This window comes from Dermacentor silvarum, chromosome 4, assembly GCF_013339745.2.
Source record: "Dermacentor silvarum isolate Dsil-2018 chromosome 4, BIME_Dsil_1.4, whole genome shotgun sequence".
NCBI lineage: Eukaryota > Metazoa > Arthropoda > Arachnida > Ixodida > Ixodidae > Dermacentor > Dermacentor silvarum.
Genome location: NC_051157.2, coordinates 163,370,227 through 163,388,629, shown reverse-complemented (window position 1 = coordinate 163,388,629; position 18,403 = coordinate 163,370,227). Strand labels below are relative to the sequence as shown.

General features: G+C 45.8%; 1 protein-coding gene across 10 annotated transcripts in view; it reads left to right on the top strand.

Moving 5' to 3' along the window:
* LOC119450760 (scoloptoxin SSD43) overlaps window positions 1-3,169 on the top strand; it is a 90,589-nt gene extending 87,420 nt beyond the window's left edge. For all 10 annotated transcript variants that reach the window (XM_049666196.1, XM_049666195.1, XM_049666194.1 and 7 more), the window contains one exon: window positions 2,657-3,169. In XM_049666196.1, coding sequence (XP_049522153.1) covers window positions 2,657-2,845 — 189 coding nt within the window. In that variant the 3' untranslated portion in view covers window positions 2,846-3,169. The remainder of the gene's footprint in view (window positions 1-2,656) is intronic.
* The last annotated feature ends 15,234 nt before the right edge of the window (window positions 3,170-18,403 follow it).

The window sequence follows — 18,403 nt, the reverse complement described above, 5'->3', positions numbered from 1 at the left end:
ATCACATTGCAAAGTGTTTTCATGAGCTCACTCGACATCTACGAGTACTAAATGATGGCATATTAGTTACTTCGCAGTTTAGTGAGGTATTTATATCATACTCGTGCCAGTTCAGAGTAGTTACCTAATGAAAGCGCGCTTGCTGACACATGAACGAACAATAAATCAGCCCAAACACGAGTGCTCCTATTTTTTTTTTATTTTGTGTTGGCACTGACGTCAACAAGTCCTCTGCCTTTAGATCAATAACGGCCAACACCTAGCCCTTCAGTACTTCCGCAACAAGTTGTTTGTGACCTTCCGAATATTTATCAGGACAAAAATACTGAGAGAGAAATAAGACAGCCTTCCTTTTGCAGAATTGATTGGGAAAAGCAATATATTAACCTCCCCAGTTCAAGTATCACGCATACTTTTTTTTTATTTTACATTACCCGCAGCGCCTTTGTTGGCATTATTGCGGGGGGCACGAACATTCATAAAATAAATCCGCAGTCTTGAGGCCAACCACTTCTGGTGGCAACAAATTCCATTCAGAAATCGTTTTAGGGAAAAATGAATTTTTGAACAAATCGGTGCTGGGGGTGTATGGCCGAACTTCAAATTTGTGATCCAAACGGGAGGACTGATAATGCGCCGGTCGTAGATAATCTGAAGCATTGATTCCTGTTTGCTTGTTATAAATTGAATAAAAAAACTTGAAGTCTAAGATTACGTCTTCGCTCTTTTAAAGATTGCCACTCAATGTTCTCTTTTCATGGCTCTAGAACTTTCGTACCGATCATACTTCCCCAGAACAAATCTGGCTGCAATAGACTGAATACGTTCAAGTGCATCAATATGTACCTTGTGAAACGGGTCCCACACAGGACAAGGTATATTCCTGTATAGGTCTGACATAGGCATGGTATGCGGTCTGTTTAACTTCTTTAGTCACATGATTAAGGTTTCGTTGTAAAAGCCAAGGGCTTTTCCTGCCCTGCTAACAACACTGTTGATTTGTTCAGACCAAGTCCCTTCTCCAGAAAACGTAATGCCCAAATACTTGTATTTGTTCTCCTTCCTAATTACTTCATTGTTTAAGACGTACTGATTCGTTAGCCTATTGACCCTTTTAGTAAAGCTGACGTGAACACACTTATTGCTGTTTAGTACCATGCCATTATTTTTACACCATGCCTCTACGTGATTAAGATCTTCCTGAAGCTGTGTGGAATCCGTTTGGTCAATCAAATTAGTATACAATATACAATCATCGGTAAACCTTCTAATGTTACTCTTGATTACATCCGAAATATCATTTATGAACAAAAGGAAAAGAAGTGGGCCCAATACAGAACCCTGTGGTACCCCTGAAGTGACAGAAACTAAACATGAACATGATCCACCTAAAACCACCCTCTGTTTTCTTGATGTTAAGTAATCCGTAATCCATCTGCAAACGGCTTTGTCAATGTTTAAATTCTGCAACTTTTGTATTAAAACTGAATGTGATACTGTACCAAACGCTTTTTGGAAATCTAGAAATAACCAATCAATCTGCCCTCTGTTGTCCAAAGCCGACGCTATATCGTGATAGAATTAAATTAATTGGGTTGTACATGAAAATCCTTTTCGAAAGCCGTGTTGTCTAGGATTAAAAAATCCAACAGAAGTCAGGTGATTCATTAAGGCGGAACATAGAACATGCTCAAGTAGTTTACAACAAATCGATGTCAGGGAAATAGGTGTGTAATTCGACACTTCTAATTTAGAGCCACTTTTAAAAACAGGGACAACGTTAGCAACCTTCCAGTCATCGCGAAGCCTGCCTTCAGCAAGTGATTTTGTATATATAACATAAAAATAGCGTTCTACTGCCTCATAACGATGTTTCAAACCCCTTGGAGAGATACCATCTGGTCCTGTTGCTTTGTTTTCGTCAACGTCAAAGTCAAATATATATATTTGTTCTTTCTTTTTAGGTCACCAAAGTGGTGAGTATGTCAAACTTTGTAGCCTGAGCCTGTGTGTTTTAGTTCGATGTGTTTGTTTTCTTTGTTGTTTTATTTAGTTCTTCTGTGACACTTTATTCTAGTGACGTCTGGAAGCCATGGCATGGCATGGCAAGAACTTTATTTTGGTACAGAGAAACTAGGGCCCGAGGGCAAGAGCTCCAGGCTAAGTCAGTCTTGCGTTTTTCTCTAGGGCCATAGAAACTCAGTACTTCCGAAATTATGAAGTATTCTTCCATCTAATCTGAGGTACCTCAGCTATATCCTCTTTGTCATCGTTGATTTTATTTATCATATGCCAAAATTGTCCCAGTGCACCTTCTATAAATTTGGTAGGTATGAAGCTTCAAGAATATAAGGCTGGCACCCACCAGTCATTACCAGTTTGACGCTTAACTTGCGTCATATGATTGCGTGCTAATTGTATAACTATATAACCTTGTATCGTGACAGCTTGATGGCAACGTCGTCAAGATGTTAAAAACTGTAGTTTGCGACGTATTTTCGGATGCAAACACAGATATCACGGCCGATCAGCGCCTTGCCTAGTTTTTATCTTTCAATTTTTTTTTGCGTCGCGTCGCTAACTTGGCTCAACTGCTCGTTGTTAAATTTTGAGTATGTTGTGCCTAAATACACAGCAAATGCATATCTTTCTGCAGTACACGCCTGGAGAGTCGGACGGATTGAGCGGATCGGACAGTGGTGGCGGTGCCGGTTCACCATGGGCGATAGTGGCGTTCTTCCTTCTGGGCATACTTGCCACTGCAGCAGTTGCCATTGGATTGCTCTACGTACGCTGGACAACTACCGTGCCAGCTGACTCTGCTCGAGAACCGTGCGGAGTCTAGGGGGCAATGCCACAAATGCAAAACGCACCCAGTATCTAGCGCTCCTAGAGTAAGGCCTATTCATTTTCTTGCTGCCTGTTCAAATCTTTAAAAAAATATTTGTATATTTCTCGCCACTCTGCGAAAGGGAGTGTTTGAGTTTTCAAGCATGGTTAAGCACTGCGAATCTGCTCAGGAAGAGACCACAAGCTGCCATCTGCCCAAGGACTTGATAATAGTACGGCTGCTCACGATCAAGGCATATAACATTGTCAGCGTCCTTCAGAAGGCACAATCCTTCCGCGCTTCCACATCCTTCATTAAATAAAACCTTCATCTCAAAAATTTCATGGGAGATTTCTCGTAGGTCTCACACAATCTAATCTGGTGAAGTACGAAGTCAAGGGCTGACGTGACTATCAGCTAGCCAAAGTGAAAAGCTTGCACGTCGTGTAACGTTGTTGGAGGGGGGGCTCTCTCGTATGTTTTATCAAGTGCTTCTTACCAAAAATGTCATGCCGTATATTCAAGTAATGCTCACCTTACATCCTGGGGCTAACAATATTACAAGCTATTCAAGGTTCCTAATTATACAGACAGTAGTCGTGACAGAAAGGTGACTAGCCGACTACCTACAACAAACAAGCCGAACATATTTTGCGGAATCTGGTGTGAACAAAGCTAATAAAGACGATGAGGTAGTACGCTCCTCTTTTGCAGTGTTCTATCCATGCCTTTTTGAAGTAAGTATGATCAAAATGGTAAGTGCTCATTGTTAATTTTCGTCGATGTGTACTCTTAGCTGACAGTCTTAGGCAATATTGGAAGATTAGACGCAGAGCTTCGTATCGAGCATACACAGTGACTTTTCCAGTAGCACTTTTGCACTACCTAGCGAGCGAAGGGATCACTGATGCTAACTGGGCGGCCTTCACTCGTAACAGATCCTTATCGGTGATCTAGTGCTTATGTCTCTTCACCACAAATTTTTTACGGAGAAACAAGCAATCCGAAGTTCGAAGCTCGTCACTCACTGATATTCTAAATGTGGCTAGAATCAGCCGCAGACAGAATGTGTGTCGCTTTGAAAGAAGTATGCAAAATGTACTTGCAAAGAAACACCCGTGAAGTTTGCGGTGCAGGCTAGAACAGTTTAAGCTACACGCACAAACCGTTTTATGTGCAACGGCGTTCATTAGTTATAATAATAATATACACATACTGGGAGCTGGTTTTATACATGACTCGTGGAAGCTTCTAGCGTAATCGCTGGTGCTCGCATATCTTCCAGAAAGCACACAATTCGCGTCGCGCATACAATCTGATTACGCAAGTTTCGACGAGAAGTTAGAAAATAGATAAAATGAAAGGTAGCATTCGAGTAACTTCCAAATTATGTAGTCTCGCCTTGCGCTGAGCGATAACATTAAGTTGTTAGAGCGTGAAATGCAGTCCCGGGAAAAAGAATAAACACGTGAATGTGCCAAGATCTCCAAGTTAATTGCAGGCACATTATTTGGCAAGTCGTATGACTTCAATTTCTTCCACAGGGGACATAAAATGGGGTCCTACAAACACTGGCAGTAATAACAAACAAGTTTATCTAGTAAATTTCGTCTCTATATTGATAGCGAGTATTAACGAAAGACGACGAGGTAAATAAATTGCACGATGAATGATTTGGGGGCAGGGAATAATTTACGGGATGGCTTAGACGGGCATCTGGGAAATTTTGTATAACACCTGTCAGTTAATCTACTTCTTAGAGTGCACCGAACTTGAGAGAGGTTTACGGTACGATAGTGGTCGGAAATGGTAAACAACGGTGGAACAATGAATGTCGCTTGAGCCGAAGTTTTGGCAAAGAGAATTGTCTTCCTTGAGGCAGTAACCGCTTTCGTTGGCAGCATTTATGTAGACGCAGCTCCACCTCCCCAAAATGCAATTGGGGATGATAATAATCGAGTGGTAAAAGCTAAGTGGGGAAATTGAAGTTTAAAAAAGTTGGTGCCGGGGAATTTAGTTGTAATAGCGAGGGAACGGATGGGAGTCGAGATGTCAAGCATATTATATACGTGGAATACGTGGTTATAGACAAGACTTTGTAAATATTAGGAAAGAAAACTAGGAAAGTACCGTGCTGTCGTAAAAAATGCCGCTTGAACAAGCCTAGCTTTGTACTACCGATTGTGCTGTTGTTTACCACTTTTCGCCAACATAGTCTGCATTTTAGCCGACCTCCAATTGGTTAGTTTGTCAAAGAAATTATGCTTCTGTACAGAACATATGTTCTTAAGTCTAACAAGAGCGGCAACAAATCTTGGCTCTAGCCGAATCAGACGGCTGCCGCCACTATTTGTGTGTGTGGCTGTGTGTGTGTTGAAAGTTGGGCGAACAGCATGCCATCGGTAGTTGTCTGCATGTGCGAGATGATTATGCAGAATTGCCATACTTGCCACACAACTGCGCCAATGCTATGAAAAGCGGTAAGCAACTGTTCCTTTCTGAGAATGAGTGAATAAGTTGCCAATAAAAGTTGCCAATAAAAATAAACTTCTTAAAGTGTAAAACAGTGAATTTTACTATTAAAACGAAGTGTTAATAGTCTCTATGAACACTTCGCGTTTTTCAGCGGTTTCAACGAAATAGGGTTTTTCATGGTTTCGGCATGCGTTGTGTTGGCTTAAAGTTGGGTTATAAACAACCTCGCCTTATAGTTGATGTTTGTCTTGTCGCGTCTTCACGGTTTCTAGTGTCTATAACACTTGTATTATTAACATGCGGCCGTATGCCTTGTATATAAGAACCACGCTTTCACATCGTTCGCTGATTAATCGGTTGTTGTTCTCGTTGCTCTCTGTCGATATGTATAATGTAAACAGTGACATGAGAGATGACGCTAGTCTTGGATGCTTGTTTTCAGTCCGCGGAGTAGGCACAAGCACTGCTGCAGCTGCGAAAGACGACAGACAGGACAAAAAAAAACTGCCAGGAAAGATTGAGTGCAGCAGCGTTGTTTCCTATGCTTCTGGGACGCTTGCTTGGCACCAAAACAGAATTTTTCTTTGGTTGAGCTGTTTCTGCGAAGGCTGTGCCGTAGCAGCTTGTATATTTAGCGCGTGTCAAATGTTACGACTCCTGATCAATTCTTAAAATCAAAACATCTACTGACTCAATTGTACAAAAATACTTATGGCTTGTTTTTTGAAGTCACTTTTATGCCAGTAAATTTTTTTATATTCTATTGGAACGAATGGCTCCACGCAGGTGGCCCGTTTTCGCATAGATGCCACGAGATGGCGCCACTGCAGCTTTTCCTACGGTTTTGGCGTGGCTGCCTACGGTTTCTGGGGCTTTTCCGCACGCAATAACTGCAGATTTTAAAGTGATCGGTGCTTATCTAAACACACTCATCTTACACGTGCGAATAATCATTATTTGCACATTTCTGGTTGTGAATATTCCAGTAAATCATTTAAGCCCGAACATCACGTTACGCATTTTCAACCGAGTACAAGACAATCGCCGGCTGGGGGTGGAAGAAAATCATACGATCGCCTTTCCACATCAGTGCGAAATGGCCACTTAATTAGACTGTGCTGAACTAGTACAAGATGACCATAGACATGATCGGGCAGTGAATGATCGATTTAGGGAAACTTGTGCCTGCGTCCTTTAACCGATGTCGTCGCGGAAAGCACGAAACATTCTTGATGGGGATTTTCTCAATACTCTAATGGCACGCAAATTCATAAAGAGTGTTGAGACGCTCTCAGGGTGGTCCACAGCCCCTAGCTAGGCGGTTGCCCACCATCGACCCACTTGCGATCACCCTCACCCTCCAGATAAATTCTTGATCGTCCAGTAATATTTTCGCACGCAGTCCAGTATAAGTGCAACGCTCTACACGTGGTAGGCAGCTGCTTGCTGAAGAAATCAGAGAAAAAGGCAAGGCTGAAGTCTGATTTTATTAAAAGAGTACTGAGTAATGTTTAGCACCTGCTTAATTTAAGGTGCTTTGCACCTTCACGTCTTCTGATGCTAGCCTGGTTCAGGCTTTTGTTAAAAAAATGTAGGCGTGGTGTGATATAAAATGTTTAACCTCAGCTGCAACTTCCTCACAACGATCTTGGCATCCCAGCTCACTGTACTGCTTTCGCTTAATGTGGCCAATAAAATCAAGTACACTGTCAGGATGTGATTGCAAGAGGTTAAAGCATTCAGTAAAGACATCCCCCAAATTTACCACAAACGCATACAGCACACTTGACGAGTAAAGGAGGCCGCCATTATCTCTAATTCGTGTGAATGAAGCAAGGTTCAAGCATCTGCAGCCTATTTAGTCATCAAGAGACGAGTGAGGCATGCTTCACACCCTGACTTCACGATGCACTTTCGGGTAACATACCCGGCAATATAGAAAATAAGCCTGTTGTCAGTGGAACCAACAACACAGGATGAATGGTCTGGGGCACTGTCCGTAAGCAGGTCTTCTGCTGCAATCAAGTTTCCCGAGTCAAGCAGTTTGTCAACAAGTTGATGCTTAGTGCTTGGACTAGTTTGGAAAGCAGAGTTTGCAGGCAGAAGAGCGCTGAGAACTTCTGCTTCACAATTTATTCTAGGTACTTAGTGTACTAGGTTGCTGAAACTCAGACAGTTAATTGTGATACTAAGCTGCTGGGGCGTTGGATGAGAGTTGCCGTCAGAAGATTGGCGTACAATTCCAAAAAGGCGCTCAACAGGGTCTTGACTTACTCTTTCCCAGCACGAGAAATTATCTATTGAGGAGTTTGTCTTGCTGAGCACTTCAAAAATATTCTCACTGAATTCAAATCCCGTCCTCTAGAGCTTTAGGTATTACGAAGTGTGGAGTTGCTTGGCAGCACTGGGATTTTTTCCCTTCTTAAATGTTCGTACAATCGCCTGCTCTTCATCTTCATAATTAAGCATTCAAGCACCCACTCATCTGAAAACTTCATTCCTCTGGTGCTTTTACGTGATGAGGCCTTAAAGATATGAAGAGCTGCCTCACGCTGCTTTGAAGAAAGGGCTGCCATCTTTTCGGTTAGTTCCTCCTATGCAATAGCTTTGTTTTTTATCATCATTTCATCTAACTGCTTCTTCAGAGAGTTGGTACTGCTTCAACGGCATGCTGTCTACCGCTTAAGCAACTTGAGTCGGTGAGCAAGGGTTCTTCCAGTAGACAGGTGCACAGCGGCATTTACGCATGATTTTCTAATCAGCAAGGTTTTTCGGAGAGTCTTGTATTCGGTGCAGATCTGTCCTGAAAGTTAAAAAGAACGACGAGCACACAAGTTAGCAAACATGCCAGCAAAGATGGTGCCACTGTGCACATATACAAGAAAGATAAGCCAGTTGTTTCAGCGAAGGTAAACCAACAAAATAGGTGAACAGTCAAAAGTTAACTATTCAAAATTTGTTTACCAAGTTTACCAGTTATCATGATTCGTCTGTTTTCTGATGCCCACCAACACTGCCATTACAACGGCGCAGAAGCTAGGTCGGGATCTAAAAAGCTTACTTTAAATATTCTGATTCACCTTAGCTGAAACAACTGGTATTAAAAGGGAAATACTTTCTGTGGATTCTATTCCGAGGCACCTTACGCTGGAGACACTATGTGCAGTGCTGGCTGTTGCAGCTCAAAGCTTTATCGACAGAGAGTGGGAAATCTGACTTAAATCCTCAATGTGCATGGCTCCTTTGCAAGCATAGCCTGCATGCGCATTTTTCAAAATATTGCTTACACCACACACAAAATTCACTGCTTTTTCAGCAGATAGTACACCTTGAATGTACACCTTCACAGTAACTTCTCCTTCTGACGTTGTAAAACACGCAGCTTTTTCATGCCACACCTTTAGTCTTTTCTCCATTTGGACAGATGTTACAAATATTACGGCCTCCAGACTCTGCAACTCAATTCGGCACCAATCCTGGGACGGAGCTTCCATTGTCCGGATCTTCATGCTCTGGCGCTCCAGCATCATCCTCGCCGCTGCAGGACCGGCTCCTGCTTTGTTGGCACGCCCTCTTCTGCTGTAGTTTCCCCTTCCTTTGTGGCCTTCGTCACGGTTTTGTGGTGTAAAGATACGTTGGACAGCCTGGAAGCAGTGTTGGTACCGCGTCCGGAGCAAGCGACGGCTTCCCTCGCGGAATCTGCAATTCGTTGCTGTTTACCACGCTCACATAGTCGCGCCGAACTAAGTGTGGTTCAAAGTGATGCTCGTATACCGCCGAAGGAACGGTGAGAGTTTTATCATCCGTGTAAAGGTTGCGCTCCGACTTCTTGCGGAGGTCTTCGTCTTTCAGAGCCGCGCACAGCGACGCTTTGGGTCCACTTGGGTAGACCGTGCGGGAGCCCGGAGCGAAGCTGTGTGAATCTCTTCGCCTCCTCGCCATGCCGCGAGCTGCATGCGGTGAAGACGCACAAGGCACACGGTCCGCACGAGAAGGCCCTTTGCATGAAACACAAAGAAAACAGGTGCACCCAAGACACACAACACTCACAACAGGCTTGCCGAACGCAGGAGAGGCAGGCTGACGAATGCCTATCCGTGCCCCACGCAAGCCCAGCCGTCCGCGCTGCAGTATGAGAGAGAGCGGCAGCGCCTCTAGCCGCTTTCCCGGGCGTAACGGGACGCGGGAAAACCTGGCGCGCCCTTCCGGTGATGTCACTATGATATATTCTAGTTCACTATAATTCGTGGCGAGTGCGTGCGCCACAGATGCACTGGGGATGTGCCGCTCTTAATAAACCGCTCACAAACTTCGTTAAATGAGTACGTGCCACTACATCTGCGGCAAGCAGCGGAACAATTTTAAACGCATTCGCAGGCACCAGCTTACCAGGCGTCGTTTCTCGGAGTGCACGGACTTCTCAGCCGCACCTGTAGATGGCGCGGCTTTTCCGTAACGAAGCGCGAGAGCGGAGTCTGGTTGCCGCTTGACGTATTTATAAGCACTCGCACGCAGTGACGCGCCATGCATTTTGGAGGCCACGCGCAGGTGTCGCGGCGTCGGGCGTAGATGTCAACGAATCTCCTTAGGCATGCACGAAACAGGAGTCCCGCTGCAGTAAAGGCCTCATACATAACTTGTTTCGACGGTTGGAATACGTTGTGTCTCTATACTGATTCAATACTAAACACATTATACCATCGACAGGCACAGTAAGATGGGTTTTATCGAATTCTTTTACACGCCTCAGGTCAAGGAAGCACTGTAATGGTCAATTATAGGAAAATCATCCGTGGTGATCCAGTCAGTTCTCGAGTGACACCCGTGTTTATTTAAAATGTGTAAACAAAAGGGCAGATGTGGTTGAGAGGCGCTTTAAAGACATCGTTATACTCAACATACTGCCTTCAGTAAGCCAAGAGACGTTGACTGGTGCAAGGTTTCACCCCGCCAACAGGTGTTTAAGCAGGTGTTCCCTTTCGACCGCTCTGCTCCGCCAAGGCGTGCTCGTGCCGCGGCGTCGCGTCCAAAGTGAATTTAGGTGCCGTTTCGCTGATACAGACGCCGGACGCCGTCTTTTTCGATCAATGAGCCATTTGACGCTTTTGGGTCAAAAATTTCCCTTTAGGTTTTTGAAGTGAAACTGCCAGATGGTTCATGGAGCGAAAATACTGGCGTCCCGCCTCTGTAGCAGCACCTAAATTCCCAGTGGTGGCGACACCACGTCACCAGCGTGCTTTGTCAGAGCAGAGGGGGCGAAAGGGGACACCTGCTGCCACAGTAGCGCGCCAGGTGTTGCGTGAGAGGAGAAGGCATCGCTGCGCCGCCAAATCATGCTGGCTCTCGGAAGCCTGCGTTATTCGCATGTTGCTTGGCCGCCCAAGCGCACACCTGCGTTTTAACTGTGCCTTGATAAGGCCAAAAATTAAGCAAGTGTTACAGGTTTGTAAAATGGGAAGGCGAAAGCCTGATGGCACACTTGACACACTTTTTGTCACAATTAAAATACGTTTATGAAGAATTGTGGCAACTGTCCACCAGAGACCATGACAGAACTCACCTAAATTGCCGCACCTACTGGTAGTGGGCCAGTGCCGTCAGCACCTTCGCAGACGGAGGGCAGTATGGGAACACTGTAATGATGAGCGATGCCAGAGCCACCTGTGGAAGCAGACGATGACGAACGCGCGAGCACTAGCACGAGCGCATCTCTGCGACCACGTGACGTGTACACTCAGGCACGCACTATACACACCATAAGTAAGCCAGAACCGTGAGCAGACGTGGCTTCGGCGAAGCGTGCTCCTCTCGCACCCCGGAGGCCTGGGCTCGATTCCTACCCATACCGAAATAAACAAAATTTTGTTTTCAAAGCCACTAATTTAATTTGTTTACGGGAAACTCCCTCAGAAATGTGACGTCAATCCGACCGCTTTTTGACGCATTTTTACTCTTTGCGGCGTTGGCCATTTTTCGTCACGGCAAAGTTTCGCAAAGGTCACCACCAAGGGCACCGACAACATAACCACCTACGGCTTTTACCATAATAAAACGCGCCAAGCGTCTCTACGCGCTCGCTTGCCCGTGAGGTTTCTACCAGCTTGGGCCACTGTATGTATGAGGTGATGGTCGTGATGCCGCCATGATTGTTCCGTCGTCGCCATTCCAGCTTTGTCACCTGACTCTCGTCATGCCGTCGTCGTTGCACTTTCTACGCCGACCCAGTCTCAGAGAGACAACTACAGATGTTAAACAAATTTGATTTCGGAAATACGCTCTGTCGCCTCATTCATAGAATGCTAATCGCATTACCATCGACAGTCGCCGTAAGATGAGTTCTGCGGTCATTTTAGTCTTACGTACTTGTCCCTGCGTTGAGCGTCGGCGTTTCTTGGCGCAACTTCGCGAACGCGCTCGTGCCACTGCCAGCGTTCCCATACGGCCCCTCGCGCTCGTGTTACTGCTCGCGCGTTCATCGTCGTCTTCTCCATTAGCTCCAGTGCCGGTCATCATGCCAGCATTCACATACTGCCCCGCCCTCTGCGAAGGCGCTAATGGCACTGGCCCACTGCCAGTCCCTGCGGTGATTTCGGTCTCAAATATATCGCATGCATGTGTCTCTCAAATACACTGCCTCGATATATCGCAAAATCAAAACACGTATACAGCTGCGCTCAAATTTCGCATTAGGAAGTGTCGTTATCGTCGGTGACGTTTTTTTCCCCAGTGCATTAGAATTCAAGCTACGTCATGCATTTTTTTGCATGTATCACACTAAACTGATCACTTTGCGGAAATTTCTAAGTGAAATTCACTTTTCTATATCCATTAAGCCGTATCCAATTGAGTCTTGATCAGTCCCCCATAGTGGGTAGGAGTAACAAAGTCAGATGATAACAACAAGAACAGCGGAGCAAATGTTTTGGGGCGTAAGGAAGAAGAAAGAGTTGGACACAACTGAACGGTAAGCTTCGTTCTAAAACCCTTTTTATGCGGATACCAGAAAACTAAGTATGCAGTTTTTTTATTTATACATCATACTATTACTGGAATTACCAAAGAAGAAGACTATGGTAACTGCCTAACTGTACGCTCAGCAAACCAGTACAATCGGCTACCTGGCGAGTGAGTGCTATGTGTTTCATTAATTTTTTCAATATGTTTGCTAGAAAACAGTTGGGTACTGCAGGGCAATCTTTGCCTAAACGATGAAGAATAACATAAGCACACATGTGCCTAAGTCGAGACATCGTAATCTTAGCTGCAGCCAGCACAAACATGTTCCTTGTGTTCATGACGTCGTACATGCGGCGTCTTTCTAGGAGAGTCAGTGTTTTATTCTTGTCCTTCTTTTTCAATTTCGCAGCGATGTAATTACAAAAGCGCACAGGCGTTTGATATTGCTCTGCCCCAGAATTTGGCCTGATCATTTCTTAGAAGCTTTACCGTACCTTCACAAATAAATGACAGAATCACAATTTCTAATAGTCGTCAGATTTTTATTTTGTAATGTGTTTTCTCGTGATATAATTTATATATTCCATTGACAAGCACTGCTACGCCATGCAAGAAGCCACAACCAACAAAGTTTCCTCCCTCACCCATTTTTCTCGCATGTGGTCTTTATAACAACTGAAGGTGACGGCACTGTCGAAGTTCGTGCCGACCTCGACGATTGAATCCCGGGCGTCAGACTGTTTGGCCGGTGCACCCTGTGTTCCGTGTGTGAGGACTATGCGCTGCCCAGGTGGCGCTGCGGAAACTCCGGTCAACAGCGCCTTCCGTGCCGCACTTACCCGTTTCAGGTATTAAAAAATTTGAGGCATGCCGGTGAATGCAAGGCGCCGCAACATGCTTGTTCGTGTGAGGTGCGCTGCGGCAGTAATTTTACAGCGTAAGCTGTTATGGGCTCAGTTCCAATAGCCGTTTCGGGTCGCGATGATGCCGCCGCCGGCGGCTCCCGCCGCGTAACCGCTATCGCCGGAAATGCGAAAGAAGTACCCGATTCCCGCCAGGATCGAACCCGCGCCCGCTGCGTCAGATACTCTACCACTGAGCCACGCAAGCGTTTGCTATCGAGCCGCGGAAAATACTCTTAATGCAAGCACACAGGGGGAGACGACTCGAGCCTCCGTCAATGTGGTGGCGCCATCTAAGTAAGATGCCTGCAAACGCAGCGTCCGCAGGCGCAGACGAAGATACGCGATTCAGACGAGGCACGCAATCAACGTGCTCCCGAGTTGCCGAGACTCCACAAGTGTGGGGGCGCCATCTAGTTAAGGTGCCTGCAAATGCGGTGCGCCCGACATCTAAGTTGCAGTTGTAAGGCTTGATCGGGCTCAGCAGACTGCTGTGCAGAGAGCATTACAAGCTCGCCGTCGACGCCGGGTGGACAGTTCAGATTAGTTATCGTGAAAACGAGATGAACAGACTGCCGCGAAGACCCTGTTGCGCGTGGTGACCAAATTGGAGCTACTCTTGAGCCGATCCACCAGCTTACGCTGTGACTGTGCTGCGTGTGCCGCGCAGGCCTGTGACTTTTTGAGAATGTCGTGCATGGGAGGCTTTGCAGAATGCCTTCTGTCGAGAAGGAAGTAACATTTCGTGCGAATTCGCACACTGTGAGCGAGAAGTCGTAAATGAAGTTCCACTGCGCTGCAGCCACATACTGTGGCAATATGTGTCTATTCGCTTAACGCACATACACTCAGAACCGTGGTCCCTTAATACGCATGTAATGAACAAACCAAACTAATGAACCTATAAATAAACTGCTGTAGCTTGCCGCTGTGACTGAGTCTGATTGGTTCTGGTGCGTGTCGACGCTAGCTGTCGTTGGGCTGCTGGACACAAACCTACTAAGGTGGCTAAGGCGGCAAATGCACATTTGCCGGCACTGGCCATAGTAGGATTGTGTCTTTCTAGCCCTTGCGTTCACGCGCAGGAATCTTGTTCATAGAGAGATCACAATGCGGTTGCCACTGCTTATTTTTTGTCATTGATTTGTTTATCTACAACGTGCAATGATGCGCCGTTATGTAAATACCACTTTTTATTCACCTTTGTCTCACTTCATCCTGTAACTGTCAGTTCCAGGTCACTCGATTTCGTTTCGCTTGTCCTCACAGCAACGCGTTCTGCCGCACTTTCTACTGCTATATGAACGTTCCTTTGTTTTCTGTGCTGCTTCACCATCTAAAATTTACTTAGGACCTGTAAATTCCCCCTCCGTGACCGTTCATCAATACATGAAAAAATACACACCATCACCCGGGCTTTTAAACACTCGGCTGGATATTTTCTCCAGCTTTTCGCATATTTAAGCGAAATACGGGGTACACTCTCTATGAGATAAGCACGGCCTATACTGTCAGTGAACGAAGATGTCTCTTGCGGTCGAAAACAGCCATAATAAAGTAAGAAGTGTAGCCTGAACACACAAGCTAAGCAAGCAATACCAGCTGTACAGCCCGATGACAGCAGTAACTCAGCGCGGAGAGCAGCGACTTGTACTACCATGCCAATTTCTTTGTTGGCCACCATGCCACAGCACGGAGGGTTCAAACTTTTCAACGTCCAGTGCACCAGGCCCATGAGAACGGACTTCGCTCGCTCATTACTTCCTGTGGCGGATGCAGCGGCCGCCGCTGCCGGGGCTACCGCGACCTTCGACAGTGGCTCTTTGTCGACGCCCTGGCGCTTCCTATGCAGCTGTAACACGAGCTCTTCTACCGCAACGCACAGCTTCACTGCGCTCTTGCTCAAGTCGCTCTACGACTTTTTTTTTCCACGGAGAGTTGTTATGTCTGTAGCAAGAACACCCCGCTTTCGGTGGCTACACATAATCTTCGTCAGCGAAGAACTTTAGACGATGTTGTCAAGCCTGCTGGGGTACATCAGTGTTGTCAGCGGAAGCATTCTTTTCGACTTTTCTAATTTATAGTATGCCTTTTAGGCGGCTTTCGGTAAACCAAAATATTCCATCAACAAAACAGTTTAGGTCCTTCCCTCATGCTCCAGAAAGGTTAGCGCCCCGTTTACGGCCACCTCGCTGCTATCCACATAGAAGTACAAATACTCTTGATTTCCGCCTGAATAAATGTCTAGAGTAAATATAAGGCCCATAGCCCATTATTTTTTACATTGGTATGAATTTTCTATGTGGTCTGTGTATACCGCAGTAACTCGCATCATCAAATCAAAATTGGTTACTGCACATAGGAGGAAAATGTGCGCCTGAGTCTGGTGCACAGAACATTACATAATTTATTGTTCTTTAAGGAAAGAACTTTTTCTCCTTTTGTGGGTGGGTTCTAGAGTAGAATTTGTTTTAGCTTGCAGTTTTGCTGCGCAATATAAATGGAGTCAGTTGCGCTTAATGATGCCAAACGTTCGCATTTTTGATATATCTCCACTGAACTACACTGTACCTGTGCTCACCATGCTGTCTAATAGAATACTTTATTGACTTTGCCCTCCTACGTGTTCGGGAAGGGTTTTCCTTATCTCTTCTCACGTGAGTTTCTTCGAATTTACTTGTTAAAAAAGCTACGTACGTTACCATAAAGCACTGAATGCTCAACCAACCAATGGAAATTCGCAGCAGATAATTCATTAAGGCTTCCTGAAGGCACCTAGAGAAAATATTCTACGAAGACACTGCAGTGGGTGATCTTGAATGTTTTTCATAAGGTAGTTGGAGAAGGAGGAGGAATATATTTATTTGTGGAAATGAGCTGATGGTAGAATCCTCAAGAACACTAAAAATGGGGTGCCTAATACCAAGAGTAGAAGAGTGCATGATGATTCCTATGATGTAGTCAGCACAAAAGTAAGTCAACGAAGTCAGGCAGGCGGGACTGTTGACTTTCCTGACAAGGCATAGAACACTTGTGTCCTTCCGATTCGAGCTTCGTTGGCGCAACACATACTCGGCATTGCGATACTTGTGATTGAAAAATTACTACTAAAAAATAAAACTAGGACTTGCCTTGCAGCGCTGCGCCTGCCCGCGATCACAGAGCCGACAATACCACGAGCTCTCAGTGCAACATGGGGCTTATCGTACTTTTTACATTTGCACAAAACGCGGTGACGCACTTAAATGACTGCCATTTCACGCGATCACTGCTGCGCTTCAAGATTTCGACGTTACCTCACCAAGCGACTGGCACTCGCCATTCCTTCTTGCACGCATGTCGTTATTTTATAATTGTTTTTGCTGTCATGTTCGTGCTGCCATGAGCAAGGTTAGCGCTAACAGCCAGGAAAGAAAGACAGGAAACAGACCACACATCTAAGGAGCAATGTAAGTAGGTGGTAAAAAAAATATGGTTGGTCCCTTTTGCATAGGAATCGGTAGAACACGAAAGTGAAACGTGTCTTCATGGAAGCTGTTGCATGTTTGATTCGTGAATTCACGGTACGCTGGAGCGAAAGGCGCACAATTTGTGGTCCGGCGACTGTGTTGCATGTTTGCTTAGCGCGCTCGTCGTGTTGGTGAGCGGCGTCCAGCTGCCGAGTCGCTTCGGTGACGGTACGAACATTTTGGTTTGGCTCCCTAGTGTCTTGGGCAGATAACTTGCGACGTGCTCAGCTTCAGGAATGCGAGTGACAAGAGTTCGCAGCCTGCATCGCGAACACGCCAAGGCATGCTGCTTCGCGCTTGCGTGTCTCTCGCCGGACCAAAGCGAGATTCCCCCGTCGACGTCCTTTGCCTTTCTGTGCCCCTTCGCGCGGCAGTTTTCGTAGTTCGTGCCATCGCAAGCAAAGCAGTAGGAGGCGTGTAGGCACTGCTGATGCATGTTGAAGCTGCACTCCGTAGGCGACGAGGCGCGACAGGGTTATCCGACACGAAAGACAAACCATGTGCGGCAAGTACCAACACCAGGCCATACCGCTTTGGAGCCTCTGCTGCGTTGTGACTACCGAAGCGCCCCCTGTGGGCGCTCGCTTCACCGCTCCTAGATGGCTGCCTGATCCCATGCAAACATAGAGTTTCATACAATAATTACTAGAGGGAACGCTGGTGCTGCGACCTTTCAGCCACCATGGAAATAATGCGAACTATATGGATTTCTCGAATTTTCGTGCTTGTGGATTTCGATGCTCCTGTGGCTTTGCTTATTATACGCTTTATCGGCCTTCACTGTCCTAAATTTCAGAGCAATATGTACTTTTATAAGTGCAGAATACTCTTCGAACACACACAATTGCTACTAATGGCAGCGCTTCAGCATATCGAGGCGGCCAACTCGAAACGCTCTAGGCTGCTGACTTGTCTTTGGGAAATTAATGATGGCGTTCTAAGCCACGTGTCGATGCATGCGACCATCGCGTAATGATTTCAATGTAATGGCTTCTGTACTAGAAGTCCTGGGATCGAATCATGCCGTCAGACACTTTTGGTAAAGTTTAATTATTTTATAATTATTGTATAATTATTGTATGAAACTCTATGCACGAAAATGGTTCTTTATTCTATGGCTACCCCGCGTTGGAGCCTCCGCTGCGCTGTAGCTACCGAAACGCTCCCTGTTCGCAATCGTGAGAGTCATGTTGCAGTACTTCGCTTCACCGCTCCTAGATGGCGGTGACTTAGCTGACGCTGCATCCGTTGTAGGAAGTCATTCGTGAAACCCGGCATAAAAAACTTTCGTGTTAAAAAGTCGCAGTTTCTCCTGAAAGGCGAAGCACCGATTGCGATAGCAAATTATCAGAGAGCCATACACCGTAAGGATAGTACTTTTATCATCTATATCGACTTGTAAACATTCGCCTCTTAATTAAAAATCATAGTACCAGCGCGCCCTTCATCTATATCGACTTGTAAACATTCGCTTGTTAATTAACGATCATAGTACCAGCGCGCACTAACAATCATAGCGTCAGCGCGCACACCAAACATGAACACATCACATTCGATGACCGTGGACACTCGCTGTCAAGACGCAGACGTAAGGAAATGCGGCAGCAGCAGCGAGTGAAGTGACCTTCATACTTTTGTCTGTTGCTTCAACGCCAACTGTGCGCCGAGAACACACAGCACGCACAAAGCTAGGGGGCACCGACGCACCTATAGACTCTGCCCCCAACGCA